General features: G+C 42.4%; 1 protein-coding gene across 2 annotated transcripts; it reads right to left on the reverse strand.

Annotated features, from left to right (window-relative positions):
• Positions 1 to 364: 364 nt before the first annotated feature.
• On the reverse strand, positions 365 to 14,543 carry LOC142469088 (granzyme A-like). Of its 2 annotated transcripts, XM_075575991.1 has the most exons (5): positions 14,260 to 14,543; positions 13,867 to 14,005; positions 8,779 to 8,920; positions 3,064 to 3,342; positions 365 to 945 (listed from the first exon to the last, which is right to left on the reverse strand). In XM_075575991.1, exons 1-5 carry the CDS (start codon positions 14,318 to 14,320, stop codon positions 793 to 795), a joined length of 774 nt encoding a protein of 257 aa, XP_075432106.1. In that variant the 5' UTR covers positions 14,321 to 14,543; the 3' UTR covers positions 365 to 792. The 2 variants fall into 2 exon arrangements, with proteins under 2 accessions (XP_075432106.1, XP_075432097.1); XM_075575982.1 differs by having other exon boundaries at positions 13,867 to 14,543.
• Between the last annotated feature and the right edge of the window lie 9,780 nt (positions 14,544 to 24,323).

A 24,323-nucleotide genomic window follows, 5' to 3' on the forward strand; every position in this document is an offset into this window, starting at 1 on the left:
ATATTGACACATGTTTACTAAGTAGTGCTATTTCATAAAAAAGTTTTATTTGCTTAAGGAATACCGCTGCTTAGTAAATGTGGCCCATTACAGGTGCGCTGACGAGTATTCTAAAACTTGCCTTACACTTGCCTTGGAAAATCTGGGGCTATCACCAACAAGACCCAGGTTCATGCTGGGTACATGCTGCAAGATTTCAGTGACATTTCTGCAGAGACTAATGGCCCATCGGATTAACACAGCAGGGGTTCCTGGCAGTCCCATTCAGTTTGAATGGGACTGCCAGGGACCCCCGCTGTTAATCCGATGGGCCATTAGTGTGTCTGCAGAAATGTCACTGAAATGTTGCAGCATGTACCCAGCATGCACCAGGGTCTTGTTGGCAATTGCCCCTGATTTGTTTTAGAATACTCGTCGGCACTACAGTATGTTGGTTTTGAAGACAATACAAATCAAACCCTTACCATTATATATTTTCCGCTACTTAAAGCAGCATCACATTCCTATAACAATTTAGAGCTAAATTCATGTTATGAAGCACAATTATTTCAAGTTTTTTTTATGCCTTTTTAAGCATTTTTTTAAAAAAAAATACTTATTGATATTTCTCTTTTTGGTTGATGTTTGTGCTTCTTATGGTAATCTCTGGAGGTCATTTTAATTCATCCATGGGATCTTGATTTCCGTGCCTCAATTTCGCAGGTACCAAAAATAGCAGGAAAATACTTGAAACAGGGGTCAAGGCAGGTGAACAGAAAATCTAGATCTGGGTTGATCAGCATGGATGATGGTTTATGAACCACCAGTTGTATCCCTTATCCATTTGAGGTATGCCATCGTTAGTCGTGTGTACACGCCGGGTGTCTTGGCTTTGGCGCATTTGTCCCCGAATGACACAATTCCGCTGTACATACCATTACAAATCAATGGTCCACCAGAATCTCCCTATAATGAAAGATATTGTGTTACGTTCATGTCTATGCAAATACCACATTGTCTACTCGATAAAGCAAATGTGTAGTCACTGGCAAGATTAGAATTCCAAGGCAAGGTTTTTCATACCTTATATTAGTTCATTTCTATAACTTGTATTGTAAGGTTATTGCTGAATAGGCTTTAAATTGTCAGTACTGCTGAGATTTCCTGTGATCTGAGAAACGCCATTGCTGACAAATAATGTAATTATCCATCTAAGTTATTTTCAAGGAGGAACTTTGCTTGGCAACATTGTTTTTTTTACCAAATCCCAAATGATCAATATGCATTATTATTGTAGCCATGAATAAAAAAATTATTAAACAATGGAGCAGAATGACTGATACAAAAGAACACCGTAGTAGCCATATCTCAGCATTTCCTGTATTAGGCTGCGTCCACGCTGCCGCTGAGCACGCTTGGTGCGTTTACATTAGTGAATGTAAATATGAACGGCCACGCTCACGCGGCGTGCGCTCGTGCCCGTTGCTCGCTGCTTGGCAAGACAGATAAAATTGATTTCAGGCGTGCTGAAGGGTCACAGCTCCTCCCTTATTGATTGCAACCAATCCAACACTTACTAACAATCGGTAACAACTGTTTATTCATTGTATTATGATTATTTATCACCTCTGTTCAGCCATGTAGGAACTGATGAGCAGCCCCAGTTACACATTGAACATATGAAATGCTAACAATATTTGGAGTGGTACATAATATGGTATGTGTGTCATGTCAAGTCATTTCTCCTCAAATCCTCTACTTGTCCTTATGCTCATTGCCCTTCCTGCTCGTTGGAGTGGAGCAAAGATCAGAATGCCTTATAGTATTGATGTTAAGACACATATTTGAAATAACTAAAAATGTCAGAACCAATTTTATGAAAATCAGGTTTGCTATTCTTTTCATAACCCACCATATACACGTCAAATCAGAGAGCTTGACCCTTTGAGTGCCAGCGTGCCACGGCCACTCCGGCACTTGCATTCACATGATCGCTCCATCACTACTGACAGAACATAACGGGAGGACTCCTCCTCCTGTTCCACTTAGTGATAGATCACATTCGGTGCGCAGAACGCAATCTCCTATAAAAATGTGCAGGATCATTATGACGTAGTTACTATCATGTGACCCTGGAGTTCCAGACCCCATGATGTTGTAGCTACTTCTAAAGGGCACTCAAAGGCTCAAAGGGTTAATACAAATCTACTGAAAAGTACAGGTAGTCCTCGTTATTCAACATTTCACTTTAACGAATGGCATATCCAACGCTTTAATTTGCAACCATAAGGGCCGTTTTTCGACGCCGGAATGCGTTGTCCAACGCTCATCACCACTGATTAACATGGGACTCACTTTGCAACGGTTTCACTATCCAACGCAACTTCCAGAACGGATTCCTTTGGATAACCTGGGACTGCCTGTGCTAAATGAATCACATTAAGCTTGTCATAGAGCTACAGCTCACGGAGATGAATTTAGTAACGCTCACATGCAGAATGCACTACACAGGTTTACTCCCACTCACTTGCATAACTGCACTGTAACACACAAACCTTCTCATTGTCACTCGCTCATATTCTGCTAAACCACAGATATATTCACATATATGCACTACCACAAATGCACTGAGATACTCACCTACACATTTTATAATAATACACACATATATGTATATGAATCTATTTACTGTACCTTCACATTGTCATGCTCAGAGTGCTAAACCATACAGAGGAAGATGCATACCTATATTTTACAAACATGAACTCCATCACACAAAGAGACATTCCCCTTTAAACAGCCCAACTTACTCACACATCTTGAACTTGCATTTCTTGAAGTAGGCTCGTTCAGCTTAAGAAACACACTGTAACTGGTAAAATAGCTTACAACAAACATGCATTTGAAAAAAAATCAGGGAAAGTTTTCCAGAACTACTGCATGTTTGCAATATTATTTGTGATTTAATGAAAACATACAAGGAAGACAAAATAAAGGTAGGACACTGATTGCTACAGTATGCATTTCCTCACTATTAACAAAACTGTTCCTTCCCATTGCATTAAGGAATATAATAACTCTCACCTGACATGCATCGTCCTTGCGTTTTGGTCTTGACCCTGCGCATAGCATGCTCTTGGTTATTTGCGCTTTCACTTTGGTTTTCGTATATATTGTTTTGCAGGTGTTTCTGTCTACAATGGTGAGATTTGCTTCTCGGAGAACCGGTGATGCCTTCTTGCTGTCAGGTTTAGTGACTCCCCACCCTGCAGTGCTGCACATTCTGCCAGCTCGAATATCTTTATCAGAGGTTGGTAGTGGAAGAAGTGACACAAATTTGTTTAAATTTGCAAGGCTACCCAGCTGCAAAATGGGAAAACATATATCAAATTACATTAAGTGTTTCATTTCCATTGAGTTGAGCATGTATTACTGAAATCAGCTACATAGTGTACTATTACATACTGATCATGAGCATAAAAACAAAGTATACAAGTACAGTACAAAATATTTTATTTTATTGCTTGTACTAAATCAGGATGGTGCATCCATCTCTGTTTGCAAAGTGCATGGGCATGGTACTTTCCCCAAAAATATATCAATGGGATTGTTTTAGATGAGCTGCTTTATAAGCTTCATATTTGTACTAGATTTGTTTTTTTTAAATTGTTGGTTCTACATCTTCATGTAAGAGGACTGCATACACCTTAAATGTTGCCTGTAGACGGTCACTCCTGGTATGAATCCAGAGTGCAGGAAGGAACATCTCAGACCAGGCCCTTAGGGCTGCCATGTTCCCTGTGAAGTGTATATTTTTAAGGTTTTTTGTAAGTACTTGTATATTTGTAATGAAATGTACAGTAGTAGGTTTGAATGCTTAACTACAAGCAACTTATTTTAATGATCAATAAACGTAAAATAAATTGTACACCTCCTAACCAGGACTGGAGTGTGATTTGTAATGTGTTACAGTAGGCCCGAGGGGTATACGAGTGCCTAGACAGATGCTTGAGATATGATCTCACTGTTTATTGAAGAATTCACACCAGCTCCTCTATAATCCAGAACCTCCACAGGGACCTGAAGTTGTGTCAAGTGGGGTATTCTTGTGAGAGTATTTCAGCACTTGGAAATCAGGATAGCAGCTGTGCGCACCTGCTGCAGCAGGATACATTGGGCATTACAGATATTGTACACGACTGTACAACTATTTACTTATTTCGGCTGGTGGACATCTACAGTAATTGTCCATATACAGGATTTAGAAAGTAAATATCCATCATGTACTTTTGCCAGAAGTTTGTGTTAAATTTGCACATATATATGTGTGTGTATACACACACACATAGATATATCCATATATTACAATTATCTAGGAGGTCAGAATAATCTTTTTCGGGGCTCCAGAAGTAGAAGAACGTCAAGAGGAAAGGCCTTCTGAAATAAGGTGACCCTAACAAACACCAGTAGGAGGAAGACTGGCGGCATTTAGGACTGTGTGGGCTTAGACGATAATGGACAGTTGGGTCCTTCAACTTCTTACCACAGGATACCACCTGGAGTTCATGTATATGCCAAAGGTATCAAGAAGCAGAGAGGCAAGAGAAGCATTAAAGCATTGAAGAATTTACAACACAAGGTTATTGTAAAGGTTTCACCTGGCGAAGGAAGTAGAGGTGTGCACTCAAAACTTTTTCTGATAAAAAATACCTCTGGAGCATATAGAGCTGTCTTGGATCTAATAAAAGGTCAATACATTCCTAAAAATAACAAGATTCAAGATGGAGTCCTTAAGATCAGTCATTCATGCGATTCAGAAGGATGACTGGTTAGCCTCTATATATCTTAAAGATACATTCCCGTGGCAAGAAAACATCAACAAATCCTGAGATTTGCTGTAGGAAAAGATCATTTCCAATACTTAATAATTAATTGTTCTTGTATAGCGCTGCTAGTTTTACATAGCGCTTTGCAGAGACATTTTGCAGACACAGTCCCTGCCCAGCTTACAATCTATGTTTTTTGGTGCCTGAGGCACAAGGAGATAAAGTGGCTTGTGGTCACAAGGAGCTGAAAAACAGGAATTGAACCAGGTTCCCCTGCTTCAAATTCAGTGCCAGAGTCAGTGTCTTTCCTCACTGAGCTGCTCCTTCTCCCTGTAAGAGAGCCAGGGACAAAGATCTACCTCAGAGACATATCAAAGCAGTCTTACAGTGGCAAGAGACTCACAGCTGTCTAATAAATCTGGAGAGGAGCCAACTAACTCCAGTATAGTAAAAAAAAAAAACATTCCTGGGGATGTTGTTTCAAACAGAAGAAGGGGTACCACAGGAAAAGGTCAAAGATCTCACAGATAAAGTAAAACAGTTTTAAAAATAAAAGAAAGGTAACGGCCAGAGATTTTATGTGTCTATTAGGTCAGATGATTGCTATCCTCGCAGTGGTAAAATGGGCAAGATTCAATATGACCTTTACAGCGCAACTTCCTATGTTGCTGGAATACACTGACTCTGGCACTGAGTTTGAAGCAGGGGATCCTGGTTCAATTTCTGGTGTCGGCTCCTTGTGACCTTGGGCAAGTCACTTTATCTCCCTGTGCCTCAGGCACCAAAAAAAACATAGATTGTAAGCTCTACAGGGCAGGGACTGTGTCTGCAAAATGTCTATGTAAAGCACTATGTAAAACTAACAGCGCTATACAAGAACAAACTATTATTATTATTAGAGAGAAACTAAGATGGTGGGATCAACAAAGAAACCTGAAAACAGGAGTTTCACTATCATTCACCACTCCTCTGGTTATTACAAAAGATGTAAGTATGTCAGGCTGGGGTCACTCACCTAGGTGTCAGGGAAGCACAAGGGAGTTTGTCAGCTCAATACAAGACATACCACAGCAATTATCTGGAACTAGAGGTAATAGTGAAATCTGCGGATCAAAGGAATCGCCCGATCTGAGTCAGATCCAAATTCGCAAAACAAAATTTGCCCATCTCTAAAAGTCATTTTAGCCAACTGGCCAAGATGAGCATGGTATGCTCAGGCAGAGCACATGGCAATACACAGACCATGGGAACTTCCACAGGTACACAACATGCTGGAACAAGGGCCAATAAAGCACCAAATCCACAGAGGTTTGTGCTAGCAGACTGGATATTGAGCAGCAGTTGCTGAAGCTAAAGGGCCTTTCAGAGAAGGCAATTGAGACACAATGATCCATGCCAGAAAGGAGTCAATATCCAGGTAAATTACCAGATCTGGTTGGGATTACTGAGATTCAAGGAAAAAGAGCAGAACTGCATTAATCCCCTTCAGATGTGCTAGTTGAATTCCTTCAGACAGGTTTTGAGAAATGACTAGGTCTCAGCTCCCTCAAAGTCCAGGTGTCGGTTTTAACAGCACTATTGGAAAGAGATGTGGCCAGTGAGAGGCTCATTATGAGATTTTTATAATCAGTAAAAAGACTGTGACCTCAAATTCGGAATGTAAGACCTACAGTACATGGGATCTGTTGCTGGGACAGGTGGAAGCTCCATTTGAACCATTAGATCATTTGTTACTAACCGTGCAATGCAAAAGACAGTATCCTTGTCACTATTACATTGGCAAGAAGAGTGGGAGAGTTGCATTATCCTGTAAAGAGCCGTTCCTAATTATACATTAGGACAAAATTGTCCTGAAGCCCGTCACCCATTTCCTACCTAAGGTAGTATCTGCATTTCATCTCAATCAGGAGATTATCCTGCCATCTTTGTTCCTCAACCAAAAAATCCAAAGAAGGACCAGCTGCACAAGCTGGATGTATAGAAATGTGTATAACACTATCTGGAGCAGATGCAGGACTTTAGGAAGTCAGATAGTCTATTCGTACTTCCCCTGGGTACCAGAAAGGGGCAGGCAGCATCAAAGGCATCAAAGGCTACCATTGCTCATCTGATCATCACCTGTATCCGGACGCATAAAGACATACAGGGAAAGAAGTTCCTGAAGGATTAAAAGCTCACTCAACTAAAGCAATGGCTACATTATGGGTTCTCGGAGCACAAGAATCGCCCCCAGAATTGTGTAAAGCTGCAGTGTGGTCATCACTTCACACATTTATAAAGCATTATAGACTTGACTTACAATCCTCAGCTGACGCAAGCTTTGGGCGCAGGGTGTTACAAGCGGTGATACAATAAATTGGCATAAAATGTATCTGTGCTTCCGTGGTTTTTTGTCTTTAGATTCAGATTATCATGTTCATTTTTCTGACCCTCAACTTGACTGCTTGGGTATGTCCCATACGTATAACCACCATGAACATTGAACGGAAAAATAGAAAATGTATCCTTTACCGTAATTTTCTTTTCCCAGAATAAGTTCATGGCGGTGACTATTTTCCCGTCACTATTAATAGGAGATAGCAAGGGAGGTTTTGCTTGGGAAAATCCTAAGGCTGTGGCCCCGCTGCCTGCGATGCATGTGCGCCTGCGAGGCAGGCGGCGCGTGCAGCCGAGTCCCCCGGTCTGCAGAGAGCTGCAGGGGAAAAGACAGGGGGGGGGAATGCGTGACGGGGAAGTGATGGGTGCGGGACCATGACGTCACCCTGCAGGTTCGCCCTCATTGGCTGAACCGCTGGAGGGCGTGGCCTAGCGCTCCGTAGCAACTTCTGCTCTCAATTTTCTTGAGAGCAGGAATTTGTCGGCACAGCATGGCAGCCCCCCTTCGCAGCGGGCCCGACCCCATTGTGGGGGTGTATCTTGTCCCTGCAGCGTCTGGCACAACGGACGCTGCAGTAGCCATTGGAGACCTGGCCTAAGACTGACTACAAGTGAGAGGAGGAGCCTTTTATAGTGCACCTGTAGAAGCTTATTTCTGGCCTACTCAAAACAGCTACCCATACGTATCCCCGAGCTATCAACTTATTCTGGGAAAAGAAAATTATGTCAAGGTATACATTTTTTATTTTCACCATTTCATATTCTATTTTGTAAAAAATAAAAATCTGGGGAGAGCACTCCCTTCTCACCGACGTTTCTCTGTCGCTTTGCACCTTTCACCTTTCTGTCTAATATTTTTGGAGATGCCACCTGGCAACCCTAGTTTGAGGCCTTATTTAAGTGTGTGTTCTCCCCTCACAAGTCCAGGACACCATACTGCCTGGAATCGGGCAAACAGGTTTATCAGCAATAGCCTGACGAGTAGTCAATAAGTGTTATTAATTAGGGGTTCGCAGAAAAAATATTTTCTAGCAGGGGATGCACAATGTAAAAAAAGTTGGGAACCACTGGTATATAAAATTTTTACTATATTAATATTAATAGGACTTGAGTCCTGTACTCTTCCACAAATGCAACCCTATATAATTCCAAACGATGATAGTAAAAGCATCTACACTAAAACGGTGGTGTTTCCTGGAAATGCATCGGTGCAGGTAGGAGTTTCTATAAATACAAAATTGTAAATAAAATAAATTGAATTCCATTATTTGTTACTATGTAAGGTAAAATAAGGGTTGTGTTGGCATTTTACAGTACAGTAAAATCATTTTTTAAAGCCCCCTTTGAACATGATACCTCACATTGTTGATGTATACTTTGTTACTTCAAGCATATGCTTTACAATTACTGCTTTTTACCTGCTTTGCATTTTCATTTTCTTGCTATTTCATTACTTGATGGTATTTCGTTGCTTGAAAAATGCTGTTGACTGCATAGAATTGAAATATTTAAGCTAGAATTATCAGTTTAGGACAGGAAATGGCTGCTTGCTTTTTGCAACATTGATTAATAATGCTATTAAAAGAGGAATTCTTACCTGTAAAAGCTGAATGTCATTGTTCTTTGTCTCAAAGTCAAAGCATGGGTGTGGAATAATTCTGCTAATGTTAAATTTCTGCTGCTCTTTTTCTTCCTGCTCACGCTTATGAGCACCAAGGATTACCTTTGTTTTGTAATTTCTGAAAAAGAAACAAATCTTCTTAAATGTGAAAAGTCAAAGATTAGTTAAGATTCACAGTTTGGGTTAGTTGCGATGGAGTCATATTATGTACGGTATCATAAAGTGATGTGATGTATCGCAAACTCCTATTACACGTATCGGTTCTGGGGAATTATAGATTCATTGTGATTCCTTTTTGTGGACCAATAAGAGATTTTTATTGATTACTTTATAATAATAATAATAATACATTTAATACAATAATACCATTGAAGGCAAGTAATATGATATATAATATAATAACAATACTAATATATAGTAATAATATATTACTATATAATATAACAGCATGTGCAGAACCGTCTCAAATCCCAGATCTTATCTCCATGTGTACACACCCTTTATTACATCTATAAAGAACTCTGCACAAGAACCTACAGTATAAACTTAACGTGATAATGACCAGTAAAATGAGAAAACACATAAAATTAATAACAAATCACAGCCAGTAATCAAACGTGGAAAGAAAAATAGCATACTGTTTAGTAGAGATGGGCAAATTGTTTTTGCTAATTTGGCTATTCAAAGTATATTTAAACGAGTCCCATTACACATTTCCGAAATAGATTTTCACACCAACTTTATAGAGTTGACAAGCATAAAGCACCAACCTAATCATTGGAACAGTGCCAGACCCAATAGGACTAGGACCCACAACCACTGCTTTTCTAGACCTAGCTCTAGCAGTGTGCGCTAAACCAGCTGATAGCACACTGTTTACTAAGAGCATACCTACAGTGCAAGGGATATCTATTTTGTTGACTGTAACCTTGAAAGCACTTCAAGGACAAAGTAATATTATGTATTGAGCTATGAGTTACTCAGGCCAGCTGAGTTTAAATAAAAGAGGAACAGAACATTGGCTACCTCGCTCTACTGGGTTAGAATAGAATGGGTGCCACCTCCGCTACTCTAGGAATTACATAGTTATTTAACTACGGTCCAACAAGCAAGCACAATTATTAGTAGATGAATATTCTTGGTACTATCTAGATGTTATGCATTTTAAGCTTATTAGGCTAAATCTGTGGAATCTCGTTTATATAGATTGTACATGTGGCATTACATCTTTTCTATGTACCAATCCATTTAAGCGGATAGGGTCTCTTTCAGGATGACTGCACCTCTGAAGAAGCCAACCTATTACTTAATGCATTTTAATTGTCAATCTGCATTATCAAACAATCTCTAAATCAGGAATTGTATTTATTATGGAGAATGTACTCCTTGGTGGGTGGGTTTGGGTGCGTGTGTGTGTGCGCGCGCGCATTATATATATATATATATATATATATATATATATATATATATACAGTGGTCGACAAATCACCAAAAAAATCTACTCGCCTAACAAAAAAATGTACTCGCCACCTAGTACCACACGTGTGCTGCTTGGGCCAATAGGAGCTCGCCACGATGTTAAATCCACTCGCCCGGGGCGTGCAAATGTATAGGTTTGTCGAACACTGTATATATATATATATAGCCACTCACGGAGGGCACAGCCGGGACAGAAGTAATCTTGGCCCAGCTTCATGTGTGTGCTGACCTCGGAAGCTCACCGTAGGACAGAGTGAGGGAGAGGCCTGCAGTTGAGGGAGAGCCGGGGACTATCCACAACGTAAGTCTGTATATGTTAATACCTGACAACCCAGGAGTTGGGATCTTCTACATGCTGCCCAAAATCCACAAACCAGGAAACCCCGGCAGACCTATTATAACAGGTATGGATACACTCACGGAACAAATATCAGGCTTAGTGGAGAATATCCTCAAACCTTTAGTCACAAGCACCAACAGCTTCATACAAGATACCACAGATTTTCTTAATAACCTTAACAACATCAACCAACTACCATTCAACACACTGCTAGTTATCATGAATGTAGAATCCCTTTACAGCAACATCCCCCACAAGGATGCTATTGAGGCATGCTTGCAATTCCTTACAACTGCTTCAGCTTCAACAAGGAAATGTACCTACAACTAATGGGTACTGCAATAAGTACCAAGATGGCACCGCAATATGCCAATCTTTTCATGGCAAATCTTGAACAAAGATTCCTAACTACATGCCCCCACAAACCCTACAAATACTACAGATACATTGATGACCTGTTTATAATATGGACAGAGGGTGAAGGAAACCTACAACAATTCCACTAGACCCTGAACTCATTCCATCCATCAATTAAACTCAAAATGGATTATTCTGCAAACCTAGTAAACTTTCTAGACACAACAGTCACACGGAAAGATGACAAACTACTGTATACACATCTATATACAAGAAACCTACTGTACAGACAGATGCAGTTAACTTCACAACAAACTTAAAGACACTGATAATGGCACCAAACCGTGCAACAACACATGTTGCAAACTCAGCAAACATATATGCTACGATCCCACAGCCAGTCACAACAATGAAACACTCAATGTTAAAGGATCATAGAGCTGCACATCCAGGAACGTGATTTATATGATTCAATGCAACAAATGTGACCAAGGATGCTACATTGGGGAAACCAGCCCAAAACTTCAAGGCAGAATGAATATACACAGACACTCTATACTACACCACGAAGAAGGAAGATACTGCTCACCAGTGGGACATGATTTCTCACTACCAGATCATTCCATAAATTATCTAAAAATCAAAATTCTCAATTGAATGTTCAAACACACCCAAGAATGGAAAACATTTGAGCTCAGAATGATAAGACTCTTTGACACCAAAACAAGTGGACTTAATGCAGACATGGGGTTTCTCATAAACTATCATAATTTGTTGTAATGGTCCTCCCTGCCATTGTGCCATCCTATACCTCCCCCCCCAGCATTCTCTTCCCCCTCTGTGCTGCTGTGATGTACTGTACAGCCCCCTATCCCCAATTCTCACCTTCCTTATCTCTGTTTTAACACCCTCCCAGTGCCTCACCCACCCCACCTCAGATACATCTCTTTGTTATTTATTCTTCCTTTTTTTTTTTTCCCAATCCATGTCTAAGTCACAGAAACCTTTGTATATCAGTATTGCTGACCTGAGGAAGGGAGGAAACTCTCGAAAGCTTGTCTTATGACATACATTGTTAGTCCAAATAAAAAAGGTATCACCTGATACTGAAGAACTCATATATATATATATATATATATATATATATATATATATATATATATATATATATATATATATATATATAAAAACAAATAGTAGCGCTAGTTTGTGATAGAAATAACCGTGATGTGCAAAAAGTTATAAATGTTTAAAAGGTGAAGTGCAATTAATATTAAATATGTAGATGAAATATTGATGTTAGCATAGGAACAGTCGGTTCCTAGTACAGTAGTAGTAGTACAGTACAGAAAAGGCAATGCTTCTAAATGGTCAAGCCTGACCATAATAAACTACAAACCAAAAAAGAAAGAAGCGCCAGTTCCGTACAATGAATAATATAAACTGGAATTTATTAATAACCAGAATAGTCTCAAGGACAATGCAAAACTAGTGTGATTAAAAAGCAATATTGACAAAAAATAAAACGATATGGTTAGCAGCAATATGCAAGTGACATATATGGAGGAACTTTTTAGCGAGGAGGCAATTGATGGTAAGGAGGAGGTAACCACTGGAGCATATAAGAGTCATTTCCCAGAATCCCTTGCTGCAAGGGAAGCACTGTATGCTGGGGATAATGGTGAAAGGCAGGGTTTCAGACCTGCCTAAGACATGTGAATGTGCTCACAAGTGATCATTTTATTCTCCCTCTCCCTCTCCCTCTCCCTCTCCCTCTCTCTCTCTTGCAATTATTACCATGTATGTTTTGTCATTTGGATGTAGCACTAGGCACCCCCTGTCATTTGCTATATTCATGTGCCACAGCCCAGTGGCACTCTATGTGGCATTACATATAGTCAAAATTAGGTGGGTGTGGGCGTTTGAGCTTGCTGGGTTTGTGTGTTAATTAATTTCTGACTTCAGTTGTATGGAGGTTGTGGCACCTCCCCCAGAGCTCACGTCACCTCCCCCTTTTTAATGGTGGATTTCATATTGCTGCAGGTAAGGAATCTATTATGGTTCTTCCCCCTCATACAGAGGTATAGGGAACAAATGCAGTGTAGTGTAGGACTTGCACTTATTATGGTTTACCTTGACAATTTGGTGTGCAGGCTTATGATGTTTTGGCCAAAATATCTAACTAAAAAACCATATTTTATTATTATTAGTATTGGCATTATTATTAGTACTGAAGCATTATTTCTTGCAATTATTACCATGTATGTTTTGTCATTTGGATGTAGCACTGGGCACCCCCTGTCGTTTGATATATATATATATATATATATATATGTATATATATATATGTGTGTGTGTGTACTGTATATGTATATATATATATACACCCACACCCACATACATGCATACATGCATACATACATACATACCAAATACAGAAGTTCATGCTCCATAATAAAGTTCCATTTAATAAATATTAAAGAGAGCAAAGTTCTGGAAAAACACTCCATCATAATATAAATATATCACCTTAATTGATATTATAGCATTGTATTAATTAAATGGAATTTTATTATGGAGCATGCACTTCTTTGTTTTGTATATATTTATATACTGTACATATATATATATATATATATATATATAAATATATGTGTATACACACACACTGTATATATACACACACATTTCTGTACTATATTTGGTAAATTTGCTGGATGCTCTTTCTTCCTTAGTGCAAAGCTGGAGCAGATTTTTGATGAATTACAGTACTTGGTACTGTACTGTACGTCACCACAAATAATTACTGTTCACCTGAAAGTTCTCTATATTCTGTATTTATATATTACAAGACTCCACTGTAAATATTTGGCAGCAAAGGTACTTACATTTCACAATGAGCTGCAGTTAACACCCAGTTTTTTTTAATCAAAGCCCCTCCACACATTTGTGGACCTTTTATTAGTGCCAAGTATGGTCTGGAATGAGGGACAGCTTCATTTCCTCCAATAATTTCCATAGGGACATCTGCACATAGCAATAGGGGGAACACGTTAGAAAAATAACATCGACATTTTTTATGTAGCATCCAAATGTCAACAGCATTTAAAGATGTTAATTCAGTTTTCATTATTTATTAACATTGGTAATGTTTTCTTTTCAACTCTTACATGGGAACGTGATGGTAAAAAAAAAAAATTGTGTGCAAAAAGATGTAGCTAAGTTGCATTATAAATAGATGCCAGTAATATGTGTACAAATGTATGAAAACAAGCACTTACTTTCATGAATCATCAAGAGAAGAAGCACTACTGGAACAAATAAGGAGAAACACAGCCTCATTCTTGGTGATTTCTGCACTAGTGCTGTGTGTTGAACTTAACACCAATATATATATACATGGAAGAATAGGTGTGTTTTTTTTCTTTCTGAGAACTGTTGCAGTATCTGCTACGGTAATCTTTGATGTGGTTTGCCATTCATTTAATGTGGCTAGAAAAGACCTGCTTTGTTTCTCCACACTTTATAAATAATAAATCAATGTGTCACTCACTGACATTTTTTCTGTAGGGTGAACAGTTCCGTTTTTCAAAGTGAAAATTGGTCAAATGGAAACCTATTACATTTATTCCGCAAAATGAGCGGTTTACCAGATCTAGTAACAGAGATGACATGATGCACTATGAAGCTGTATGTCCCTTGTTCCAGAGGAAATGTTACTCATTGCTGATGGGAATTGCATTTGCTTAGATACATTTAGGGCCATAGTTACTGAGCCGTTTTTTGCCATAGGACCCCTTCTGGCCCATTCAAGTCAAAGTGCAGTAAGGTGTCTGCCAGTGCTGGAAGAAGTCTTATGGCAGAATATTGCATCACATATATTACTCTAAGGCAGTGGTGTGCAAACTGGGGGGCGCGGGAGATTTGTCTGGGGAGGCCCAGGCGGTTGCAGAGGTTCCGTGATCATCCCCCAGGCATGTATATTAAATGCAGATGAGCATACAGTTGTATTTACATTTGTATATATATATCCTCTTTACATAGACCACAATACATCATCCCACATGTAAATCATTGCATCACCCTTTGTCCTTTCAGTAATAATGTGCTTGGGCACTTAACCCCTGAGTGTCCACAAACAATAGTGTACGTGTGAGGGTTAACGCTTCCCTGTGTTGGGGCCCGGTGGCGCACTTATAATACCTTCCTGGTCATAGTCCTGACCAGGATAATCAGGGCCGACAACAGAAATCATGGGCCTGGGACAAATGAAAGGAGCAGCCCTCCCCCGAACCCATAGCGCAAAATCCCCACCCCCCGAACCCATAGCGCAAAATCCCCCCCCGAACCCATAGCGCAAAATCCCCCCCCCCCCGAAACCATAGCGCAAAATCCCCCCCAATCCAAATCCATAGCGCAAAATCCCCCCACAACCCATAGCGCAAAATCCCCCCCCCCCGAACCCATAGCGCAAACCCCCCCCCCGAAAACCATAGCGCAACTAGCACGAACACATATTTTTTAGCACACACCTTTTACTTAACTGTTTTCTTATTGTGATACAGAAAAAAACATTACAATGCAACCTGTTTATTTTTATATTTTCAACAAAAGACATGTGACTGCCAGTCTGGGTGGGGGAGTGGATGGGTGAATGACGGTGGGTGGGTGAATGACGGTGGGTGGGTGAATGAAGGTGGGTGGGTGAATGACGGTGGGTGGGTGATTGACGGTGGGTGGGTGTTTTAATAACGGTGGGTGGGTGAATGATGGTGGGTGGGTGAATGATGGTGGGTGGGTGAATGACGGTGGGTGGCTGAATGACGGTGGGTGGCTGAATGATGGTGGGAGGGTGGGTGACAGTGACTGGGTGGGAGACAGTGACTGGGTGGGTGGGTGGGAGACAGTGACTGGGTGGGTGGGTGGGAGACAGTGACTGGGTGGGTGGGTGGGCGACAGTGACTGGGTGGATGGGAGACAGTGACTGAGTGGGTGGGAGAGAGTGACTGGGTGGGTGGGAGACAGTGACTGGGTGGGAGAGAGTGACTGGGTGACAGTGACTGGGTGGGTGGGAGTCAGTGACTGGGTGGGTGACAGTGACTGGGTGGGTGACAGTGACTGGGTGTCAGTGACTGGGTGGGTGACAGTGACAGTGGGTGACAGTGACAGTCGGGGACAATGACTGGGAGGGGTTACTTACCTTGACCAGGTGGGTGCAGCTTGCCACCAGACGTTTCCCCCTTCTGTGGGAGGTGGGCTGGGTGGGGAAGGCATGGGAGGTGGGCTCGGGGGGCACGCGGGAAGCTGGTCACGGGGGGGGAAGCAGGCTGCAGGTACTTCCCCCTCCATCCCACGTTGGGAGCGGGGGGGGAGGAGCAGGCAGCAGGAGGAGCAGGTACTTCCCCCTCCATCCCACGTTGGGAGCGGGGGGCAGGAGGAGCAGGTACTTCCCCCTCTGTCCCACGTTGGGAGCGGGTGGGGGGGAGCGGGCCCTGTTTGCCCTGGGACCGTGGGGAATCGCCGCCATTTTTTTAAACTTTTTTTTATTTATTTAAATAACTGGCGCCCGGCCACGCAGGGGGCCTGGGCAGCCGGGCCCCCCTGACCCATGGGGCCCGGGACGCCAGTGCCCTTTGTCCCCCCCTGTTGGCGGCCCTGAGGATAATCAGCAACACTCAGCAACTCTGCAACGTGGTCCTGCTGTGCGGCGCGCTGCTCCTTGCATGAATGATTCCACCGTCTGACTCCTCTGGGGAGGGAACCCCATCTGGATGATCCTTTGAGAGCAGTCTCTGCTATTGAGTCCAGATCTCCTTTCAGCTATCAAGCTGCACTGGCATTCAGGCAACGTCTGCAGCATATCTCTCTCTCTCTATTGCTATATGGAAAGAATCCCTATCTTAAGGCTGTTCCCTATATCAAGCACATAGAACACTTCTACAGTGGCTCAGGGAACTAACTGGGCCCTGGGGAATTACCTCTTGCCTAGTCTCTGGAGCAATGCTCTGTGGACACAATCTGCACCTTCAGGGTCCAGGTCTTGACTCCTCGTTTCCTGTCCCAACAGGCAGTAGTCTTTCCTCCCTTCAGAAGCAATCCAGCCACTCCATTGGCTAACGTGCATCACCTGGCAGGTTCTCCCTAAGCATCATGGGAGTTGTAGTCTCTCTGCTGCTCAATTAACATTAGGACCACGTGTGCATAGGACACTGCGCATGCGCGACTCTAATGGCCACCACGGGGTGTCTTCGAATGCCCGAACCAGCAAAGACCCCTATCTGCAAACCGGTGCTTCTGCACATGCGCGAATCTTCACGCGTGTGCTCGCGCGCGCACGCACAACATGGCGGCGCCCTGCGACGGGAGCCACCGGCGACTCCGTCATTCTGCCAGCAACATCCCCACATGTAAGAGTAAGGAGGGGGGGAACAAGAGAGCGGGGGAACGGAGGGGACCATACTACATCTATATATCCTCTCAAATTAATTTTCAAATAATACATGGAGGGCCAAACACCGGTGCACCAAAAGGATCAGACCTGAGATACCGGAAAGATATGCTAATAGGGTATTCAAAGTATATTTTAATGATTCCTGTTATCTTATATCCCAGGTGTATTTATATATACAAAAAGAAGGTGGGCAAAGAGTAAAAATGCACTCCCAATATTGCCAAAGGCAAAGCGCATGTCCCAGGGCAAACTGAGCTTTTCCTTTGAGACCCTGCTGGGGTCTACATGCACTTTGTCTTTGGCAATACTGTGATTGCGTTTTTACTCTTTCTCCACCTTTTTTGTATATAAATAGTATATACAGTACACTATGTTTTCTGTGTGTTTTTTCATTGCAGGAGAATTTTACCACCGAGATCTACCACTACCAGTAATTGAAGACAAGTCACTTTGCTCCCAGGAGCTACCACACGCTTGAAACCTACTTACATAATGTGAGTGAACTTAATCTATTTTTGTAATTCTCTGGAAAATCACACTACTGTATTGCATTTTTTCATCTTTATTTCTATTTTCATATATACCCATGACAATTTTGCGCACTGACGTTATTTAGTAGATAATGAAATAAATATTGTAGGTTTAGGGCAGGTTTACTGATAGTCATACAACAACTGAAGAAGGGAAAAAAAGGGTTTGGTGGTCTTATTTCCTTTTTGAAGCGGTCCTGTGAACATTACAAAGCAACCACATAACGTATCAGGTACCAGTGAGAAAAAAATGAAACGACTTTTCAGCCTCCTTTGCAAAGGTCTCGCTAATGGTTCTATTCCAGGAAACTGTACGTATATGCTGTTATTACTAGTGTACCCGCCTGATTCTGTCTCAGATTATATGTGGTCTTCTTTCGATGGGGGATTAATCAAAGGGCAGACTGTTAAAATCAGATTTCACAGACACTGGTGGGAATCAAAGATTTTTTTATAGGGCAACTCCATTTGTTAGAGATCTACAGAACAATATACAGTACTCAATATAGTGTTTCTAAATGAGTATAAATGGGTATGGAATGCTAACAGGGAGTGAGAAATGCATTATTTGCCTTTGAATTATTTATGGTAGTAAAGATAAAAATAAAATAATAATTGCTTAGTGTTCTGGCACCTTCAAAAACACCGCTGGTGAGAATACTAAAAACAGTTAAGTCTACAGGTGGGTACGTCACGTCACATGGTGCTTCTGATTCAGTCACTGCTGAGACTCGTATAGCCTGTGTGCCGTTCCTGAGGGCTGAGACTGACAACACTGTAGCTAAGTATCATATGGCTACTTGTTTGAGTGTTCTTGTTGCAACTCGAGTGTTACATGTGTTATTTATATCACTAGAGACAGGTTTTCTTGAGTACAATTTGCCAGCGATGTTAGAGCTGTGCTGTTACTTTGTAACGGCGTTCATATGCTAGGTTAGCAACATAGGGACTTCCCATTGATTCACTCCTGTGCATTTTCTATTGTGTTGCGGTCTGTTTATTGCCCTCTGAGACCACGATATACATGGCTATGAGATTGTTTGCCATATGACTTGTGCAATTTGGCACATATACTGGTTTCAGCATTTCAGGATTATTACACTGTCTGGTTAGACTTCACTAATTAGTAGCTGTTTGTATTGTCTACAGCTTTGAAGTATATTGTTGCAGTGAGTTTGTGACGAATCATGTAGCACCACGTGGGATTTTTAATTTTATCTTGTCACTTTTTTCACCAATGGTTTCCTCACATTATATGATCACTGAATAAAATAATAAAAAATATTAGTGTGGTGTGCACCACAAATGTACTTTCTGTGGGTGACTTTGTGATTTTGTCACATTCTCATTCAATCTTTAATACTACTGGTGGGGACTACCTCGCCACAAATTAATTTTTCTGCATTTAGCAGATGTCTCAGCATCAGCTCTAAAACTCGCCCCAACCTATTTTTCAGCTGCTCAAAAAAATGTAGATGTGCAGTTAAGCCTGTCAGGTGTTCTACTTTAAATCAATTCTGAAGTTAATCTAGTTTTTGTTAATGTATCATCTGTGTGGTTTTCTGAGACTCGTACTTAGAGATGAGCGAACGTGTCAAAATCAAAGCCACACACGGATTTCCCAAGGCAGATTGGACACTAAACAAAATTCAGGTGGATACAGCACTGTGATGGTGAAGGGGTTAACCAGGCTTACTAATCAAGGTTAAGGCCACTTGGTTACCCCTGATCCATGTGTTGGGGTCCTAGAGTGTCAGCTCTTGGACCAGATGTCCTAAATGCATTACTGTGACTGTGTGCAAATTATGCGACATTAAAGATTTATGTGTGTTTTGCCTTTCCTGGGATCCGGGCGATTTCTAGGCTGTAAGTTTCAGGGTTGGTTTTGTCGGACAAAGTCTTTACAGAATGTGGCTATGTATCGGGGTTCCGGAGTTATGGGATACCCCAGTAGTTGGATCCGGGAATCGAGTGAGATTCTTGGATGCACCCAAGCACATTGCTACGGGCAAACTTTGACTCTGAAAACGCAATTAAGACTCACTGCCAAGATTCCTGCTGCAGCATCTTCCAGACAAGGTAAATGTGCATGAATGGGTTAATGCAGCGGTGCGCAAAGTGGGGGGCGCGACCCCCAGGGGGGGCGGTAGATTGTGCTGGGGGGGCGCGGGCAGTTGCAGAGGCCCCGCGCTCTTCCCCCAAGCATTTAAATTAAATGCCGGGGGATCGCGTGAGGCCTCTGCAACTGTTTACTTACCGGGATTCAGCAGTCTGTGTTGCGTCGCCATGGCAACGCGGCGTCAATAGACGCCGCGGCACCATGTGACCTGACGTCACACGCCCACGCAGCGTCATCTGACGCGGATAAAGGTAGGCAGGGGGGCGCGAGAGCCGGGGGCAGAGAGACAGGGGGGCGCAGCACAAAAAGTTTGCGCTCCCCTGGGTTAATGTATACCTGCAATCATACACAGGGTTCCTAGTATAAAGAGGGGTCCCTAGTATAAGGGAGGGTGCCCAGATACATGCACAGGTACCCTCAACCTGGTATAGGGGTTCAGGGGGAACTCCAGCTAAGTGATAGAGCTGAGAGTGATTTCTTGTGTGTAAAAGTTTGTCATTTCTAATGTGTGCCAAGTATGAGGCTAGTGAGTGTAGGCAATATATACACTCACTCCATCCCTGACACCAGAATAGGGACTTATATATTTGTATCACACAGAAGACAGGACCCAGTATATTTTATTAAAGAGTTATATTTAATAGGTATATGTACTGATAACCTGTGAATGAACTGTGGGGTTTCCAAGTCATGGATAACAAGAGACCAGGTGGCTACCAAGCTTGGTGCCTATGGGTCTGTGCGGAATCTGACTTGAAAGCCTCAGGGATGCCAAGCTGTTATAACAGGAGGGGTACTGCAGTTCCGCTTCAGTATCCGCATCCTGGGCTAACACAGGGCTATCTGGCCACCATTTGCCAGAACCCAGACTCTGTGGAGCCTGGACAGTGGGTTGGCTCAGTATGCAAAGAGGCAGAGGTGCCAGGTTAGCGCATGCCCCTTTGCAGAATGAGAAAAGTGCCCACCCGGCTTTATAATACTGGCAAATCGGTGATTGGCTGGCAGGAGAATTCCCACACTCTGATAGGCTGTAGAGATTTGTGAATGGGACACTGAAACCAATAAGGGGACTTGCAGCCAATGATAAGCACACATTCCAAGCGCCAAACCAACGGTGGCAAATTCAAAGATGCTCTGTACTGAATAGACGCGAGCCGGCTTCAAAGATTTTGACTCAAGAGTTCTTCTAAGTCCCACTTCTAAAGAATGTAGCGGTTGTGTCTGGCATCGCATGCCAAAATCAGTTCCAGGACTTTTGTGAGTATTTACCGGTCATTGGAAAGGGCTCGTACAGAGGTCATTTTTGTGAATTTCGTTTAGGGGATAGATTTATTTGTTAGCCCCATGTGTTAACCCTGTAAATTGTGTTACATTGTGTGTATGTCTTTTCCTGAAATAAATTACAATTTATTTTACCTCCTTGCTTTGCTCAATCAATGATCCCGGTATTAAAAGGTGTTAATAAACCTGGTCTCCCGTGACAATCACATTCCACTCAGATTTTGTGAAATCCAGCAAGAGAGAACTATTTTAGTGGAGTCCCAAGCACTATATACTATACTGTATATATTCCCCAAAACCTCCCTCCAAATAACACATGGAGAGACACCTCAAAAAGAGCACACCTTAAATACCTGTGAGATATGCTTGGGAAATAGGCAAATTTTATTTCAATGTCTCAGACCTCACACTGGTTGAGGCAAGAAAAGTGGATAGTGGTCAATTCAAGTGGAGAGGGGGTGTTTTTTTTATTTTATTAGAGGGGCTCAAGCCTGCAAACCAGCTGATTTGTTCACATGTTTAATAACTTCCTATTGTAGCATAGTTGTTTTAAAATAGATTACATGGTGGTTAACTTCCCTGAAACTGAAGGTACTGCACAATAAAGCAAAACTGAGAATGAGTAAGCACGTTAAAGAGCCCAAGCCATGATTCCTTCTGCTCCAGCAACTAACTACTATATCAAGGAAAAGCATCTAAAGCAGCAAGAGATTATTTAGATCGGAAGACATTTAGTACAGCAAAGCAGTATAATTGTACAAATGATTAAACATATGTCATGTTCTAGCCTGCAGTACCCATGCTGCTCCACCGGGACTGCTGCTGCTCTGCTAACTTTCTCAAGGACATTCCAGACCGTGAAACCTGACACCTCTGCACCTGTGCTCTACCTCTCTATATAAACTTCCCCTTCCTGTCTGTCAATGCCTGTTTATACTGGTTCCTCCTGCTTGTGCTAGGTTCCTGTGTTTGCTGCTGCTATTGCTGTTGTCCTGTTTCTGTCTCCTCGCTGCCGACCTCTGCTTGTGACCTCAACCATGCTATCTGCTGCCTGCTTCTGACCTCTGCTTGTGACCTCAACCACGCTGCCTTAGCCTGCCTCCGACCTCTGCTTGTGACCTCGACCATGTTATCTGCCGCCTGCCTCCAACCTGTGCTTTTGACCTTGACAAAGCCATCTGCCACCTGCCTTCGACCTCTGCTTGTGACCAGACCACACTCCCTGCTGTTCCTGCCACTGGGATCCACTCCAGCCGTAGATCAACCCTTGACAGATTATCTTTTTCGAAGTAACAATGGTGTCTGGGGCCATGTCGAGGATCTAGGGCTTCAAACACTTTCAAAGGTACTATAGGTAATGTATATTTATATATGCTGTAACAGAATCCGTGTGTCCACGGGAATCATGTAGATATAAATGCTTGAAAATGTTGGAGTCAAGCCCATATATATGGGAATCGAGAAATAATATCCAACCAGAGTTAAGGGAGGGAAGAGGATATGTGTGTAATGGGTGCTCACCACAAACTGGACAGGACAGCGAGGCTGAGGTGGGGATGTTAGTAGCTACCGACCTACAACTGCTTAACTGCCTCCGGAGTGCAGAGTAATGTCGTGTGGCTGGTTCAGTGTAGGAGAGGTCTGGATGGTTGTATATACTCGTTGTGGTGAGGAATTGGAGAAAGTAGAATCCTCGTTATCCACAGCTGTGGTCAAGGAGGAGACAGGGTGGAAGTCAGAAGCGAGCTGAGGTCAAGGGGTCAGAGACGGCCACTGCCACTGTCCAGGTACGAGCTGTGGTCAAAAACGGGAAGCAAAAAAAGACAAGGCAAGTAGGTTGCTTGAGGCTAGCACACGAAACGCAAACCTAAGTTTATGCTCAGCCAGTTTGTAGGAGGGCTGGCTGAGCATTTAAAGGACAGACTGCCAATGGGAAGGCACACACAGGGGCAAGGTAACGAATGCAGGGCTGCCCACAGCTGCAGGATAATTAGTAGTTAGACGTATGCTGTCCGCTGATAGACCGGGGCAGAATGCACTACAGGTGTGGAGCAGCTGGAGTGTTAACCCCGTGTTTGCCTGTGTCTGTGCGGTGCCTGCGTGTAGGTAGCATGCGACGTACATCGCCCGTGTCATCACGGGATGCATTACGGGGGTGGAGCCTGGGACCGCTGCGTGTAGGTTGGAGCTGACGCACGTCACCCCTGACTTGACGGGATGCCTCACGGAGGCAGGGCCTGAGCCCGATCCTGACAATGCGACAGTCGGAGAGCCCACTGTCCTCCGATCCCAACCCTTAGCTGTACCAGCCCTGAATGTCCCACCGGCTATCTCACACAGGCCCCATAGAGACTCATATGTAGAAGAAAATATGACACTCTGAACTCATGATACCTGAGTATCTTGTGTCTTCCTTGATGCACTGTAGATTCCTTCCCGGTAAAGCGTGCTACTGCCTGCAAGCAATCGTTGTGAAGATACAGTAGGTAGAAAAAAATAGCGATACACTGCCATTTTTTTACTTCTCTTATTCAAAGTAATCTGCAAAACATTGCAAAGAAATAGCTGAAATATATTTGGAACCTATTAATATGCAATCTTCTCATCTTAAACAATTAGTCTTATTTTTCATTCCCTGATTCTACTTGGTATCTAATCTACTGCGCTTCTACTCCTCTTTATGGTTCTTCCTCGTATCAATGTGGTAACGGATGTTTGAAGACAGCAGCAATTTTACAAGTAATATGCACATTGCTTACTTTCTTTCACTCTCTTCTCTTCCTCTAAGCTGTTTCATCGTCACCCACTCTAGACTCTCTGGTGTACCCTTTTCCTGCTGTGTCCCTTTTACATATCTTCTGTCATCTCTTCAATCATTCTCCCTTTTACTCTACATTCTCTCTTCATCATTATTACAGGCCTTGTCCCTAATTCGGCCCTTTGCAAAGCAGCTTTAGTAAGAGG

This window comes from Ascaphus truei, chromosome 1, assembly GCF_040206685.1.
Source record: "Ascaphus truei isolate aAscTru1 chromosome 1, aAscTru1.hap1, whole genome shotgun sequence".
NCBI classification, from domain to species: Eukaryota; Metazoa; Chordata; class Amphibia; order Anura; family Ascaphidae; genus Ascaphus; species Ascaphus truei.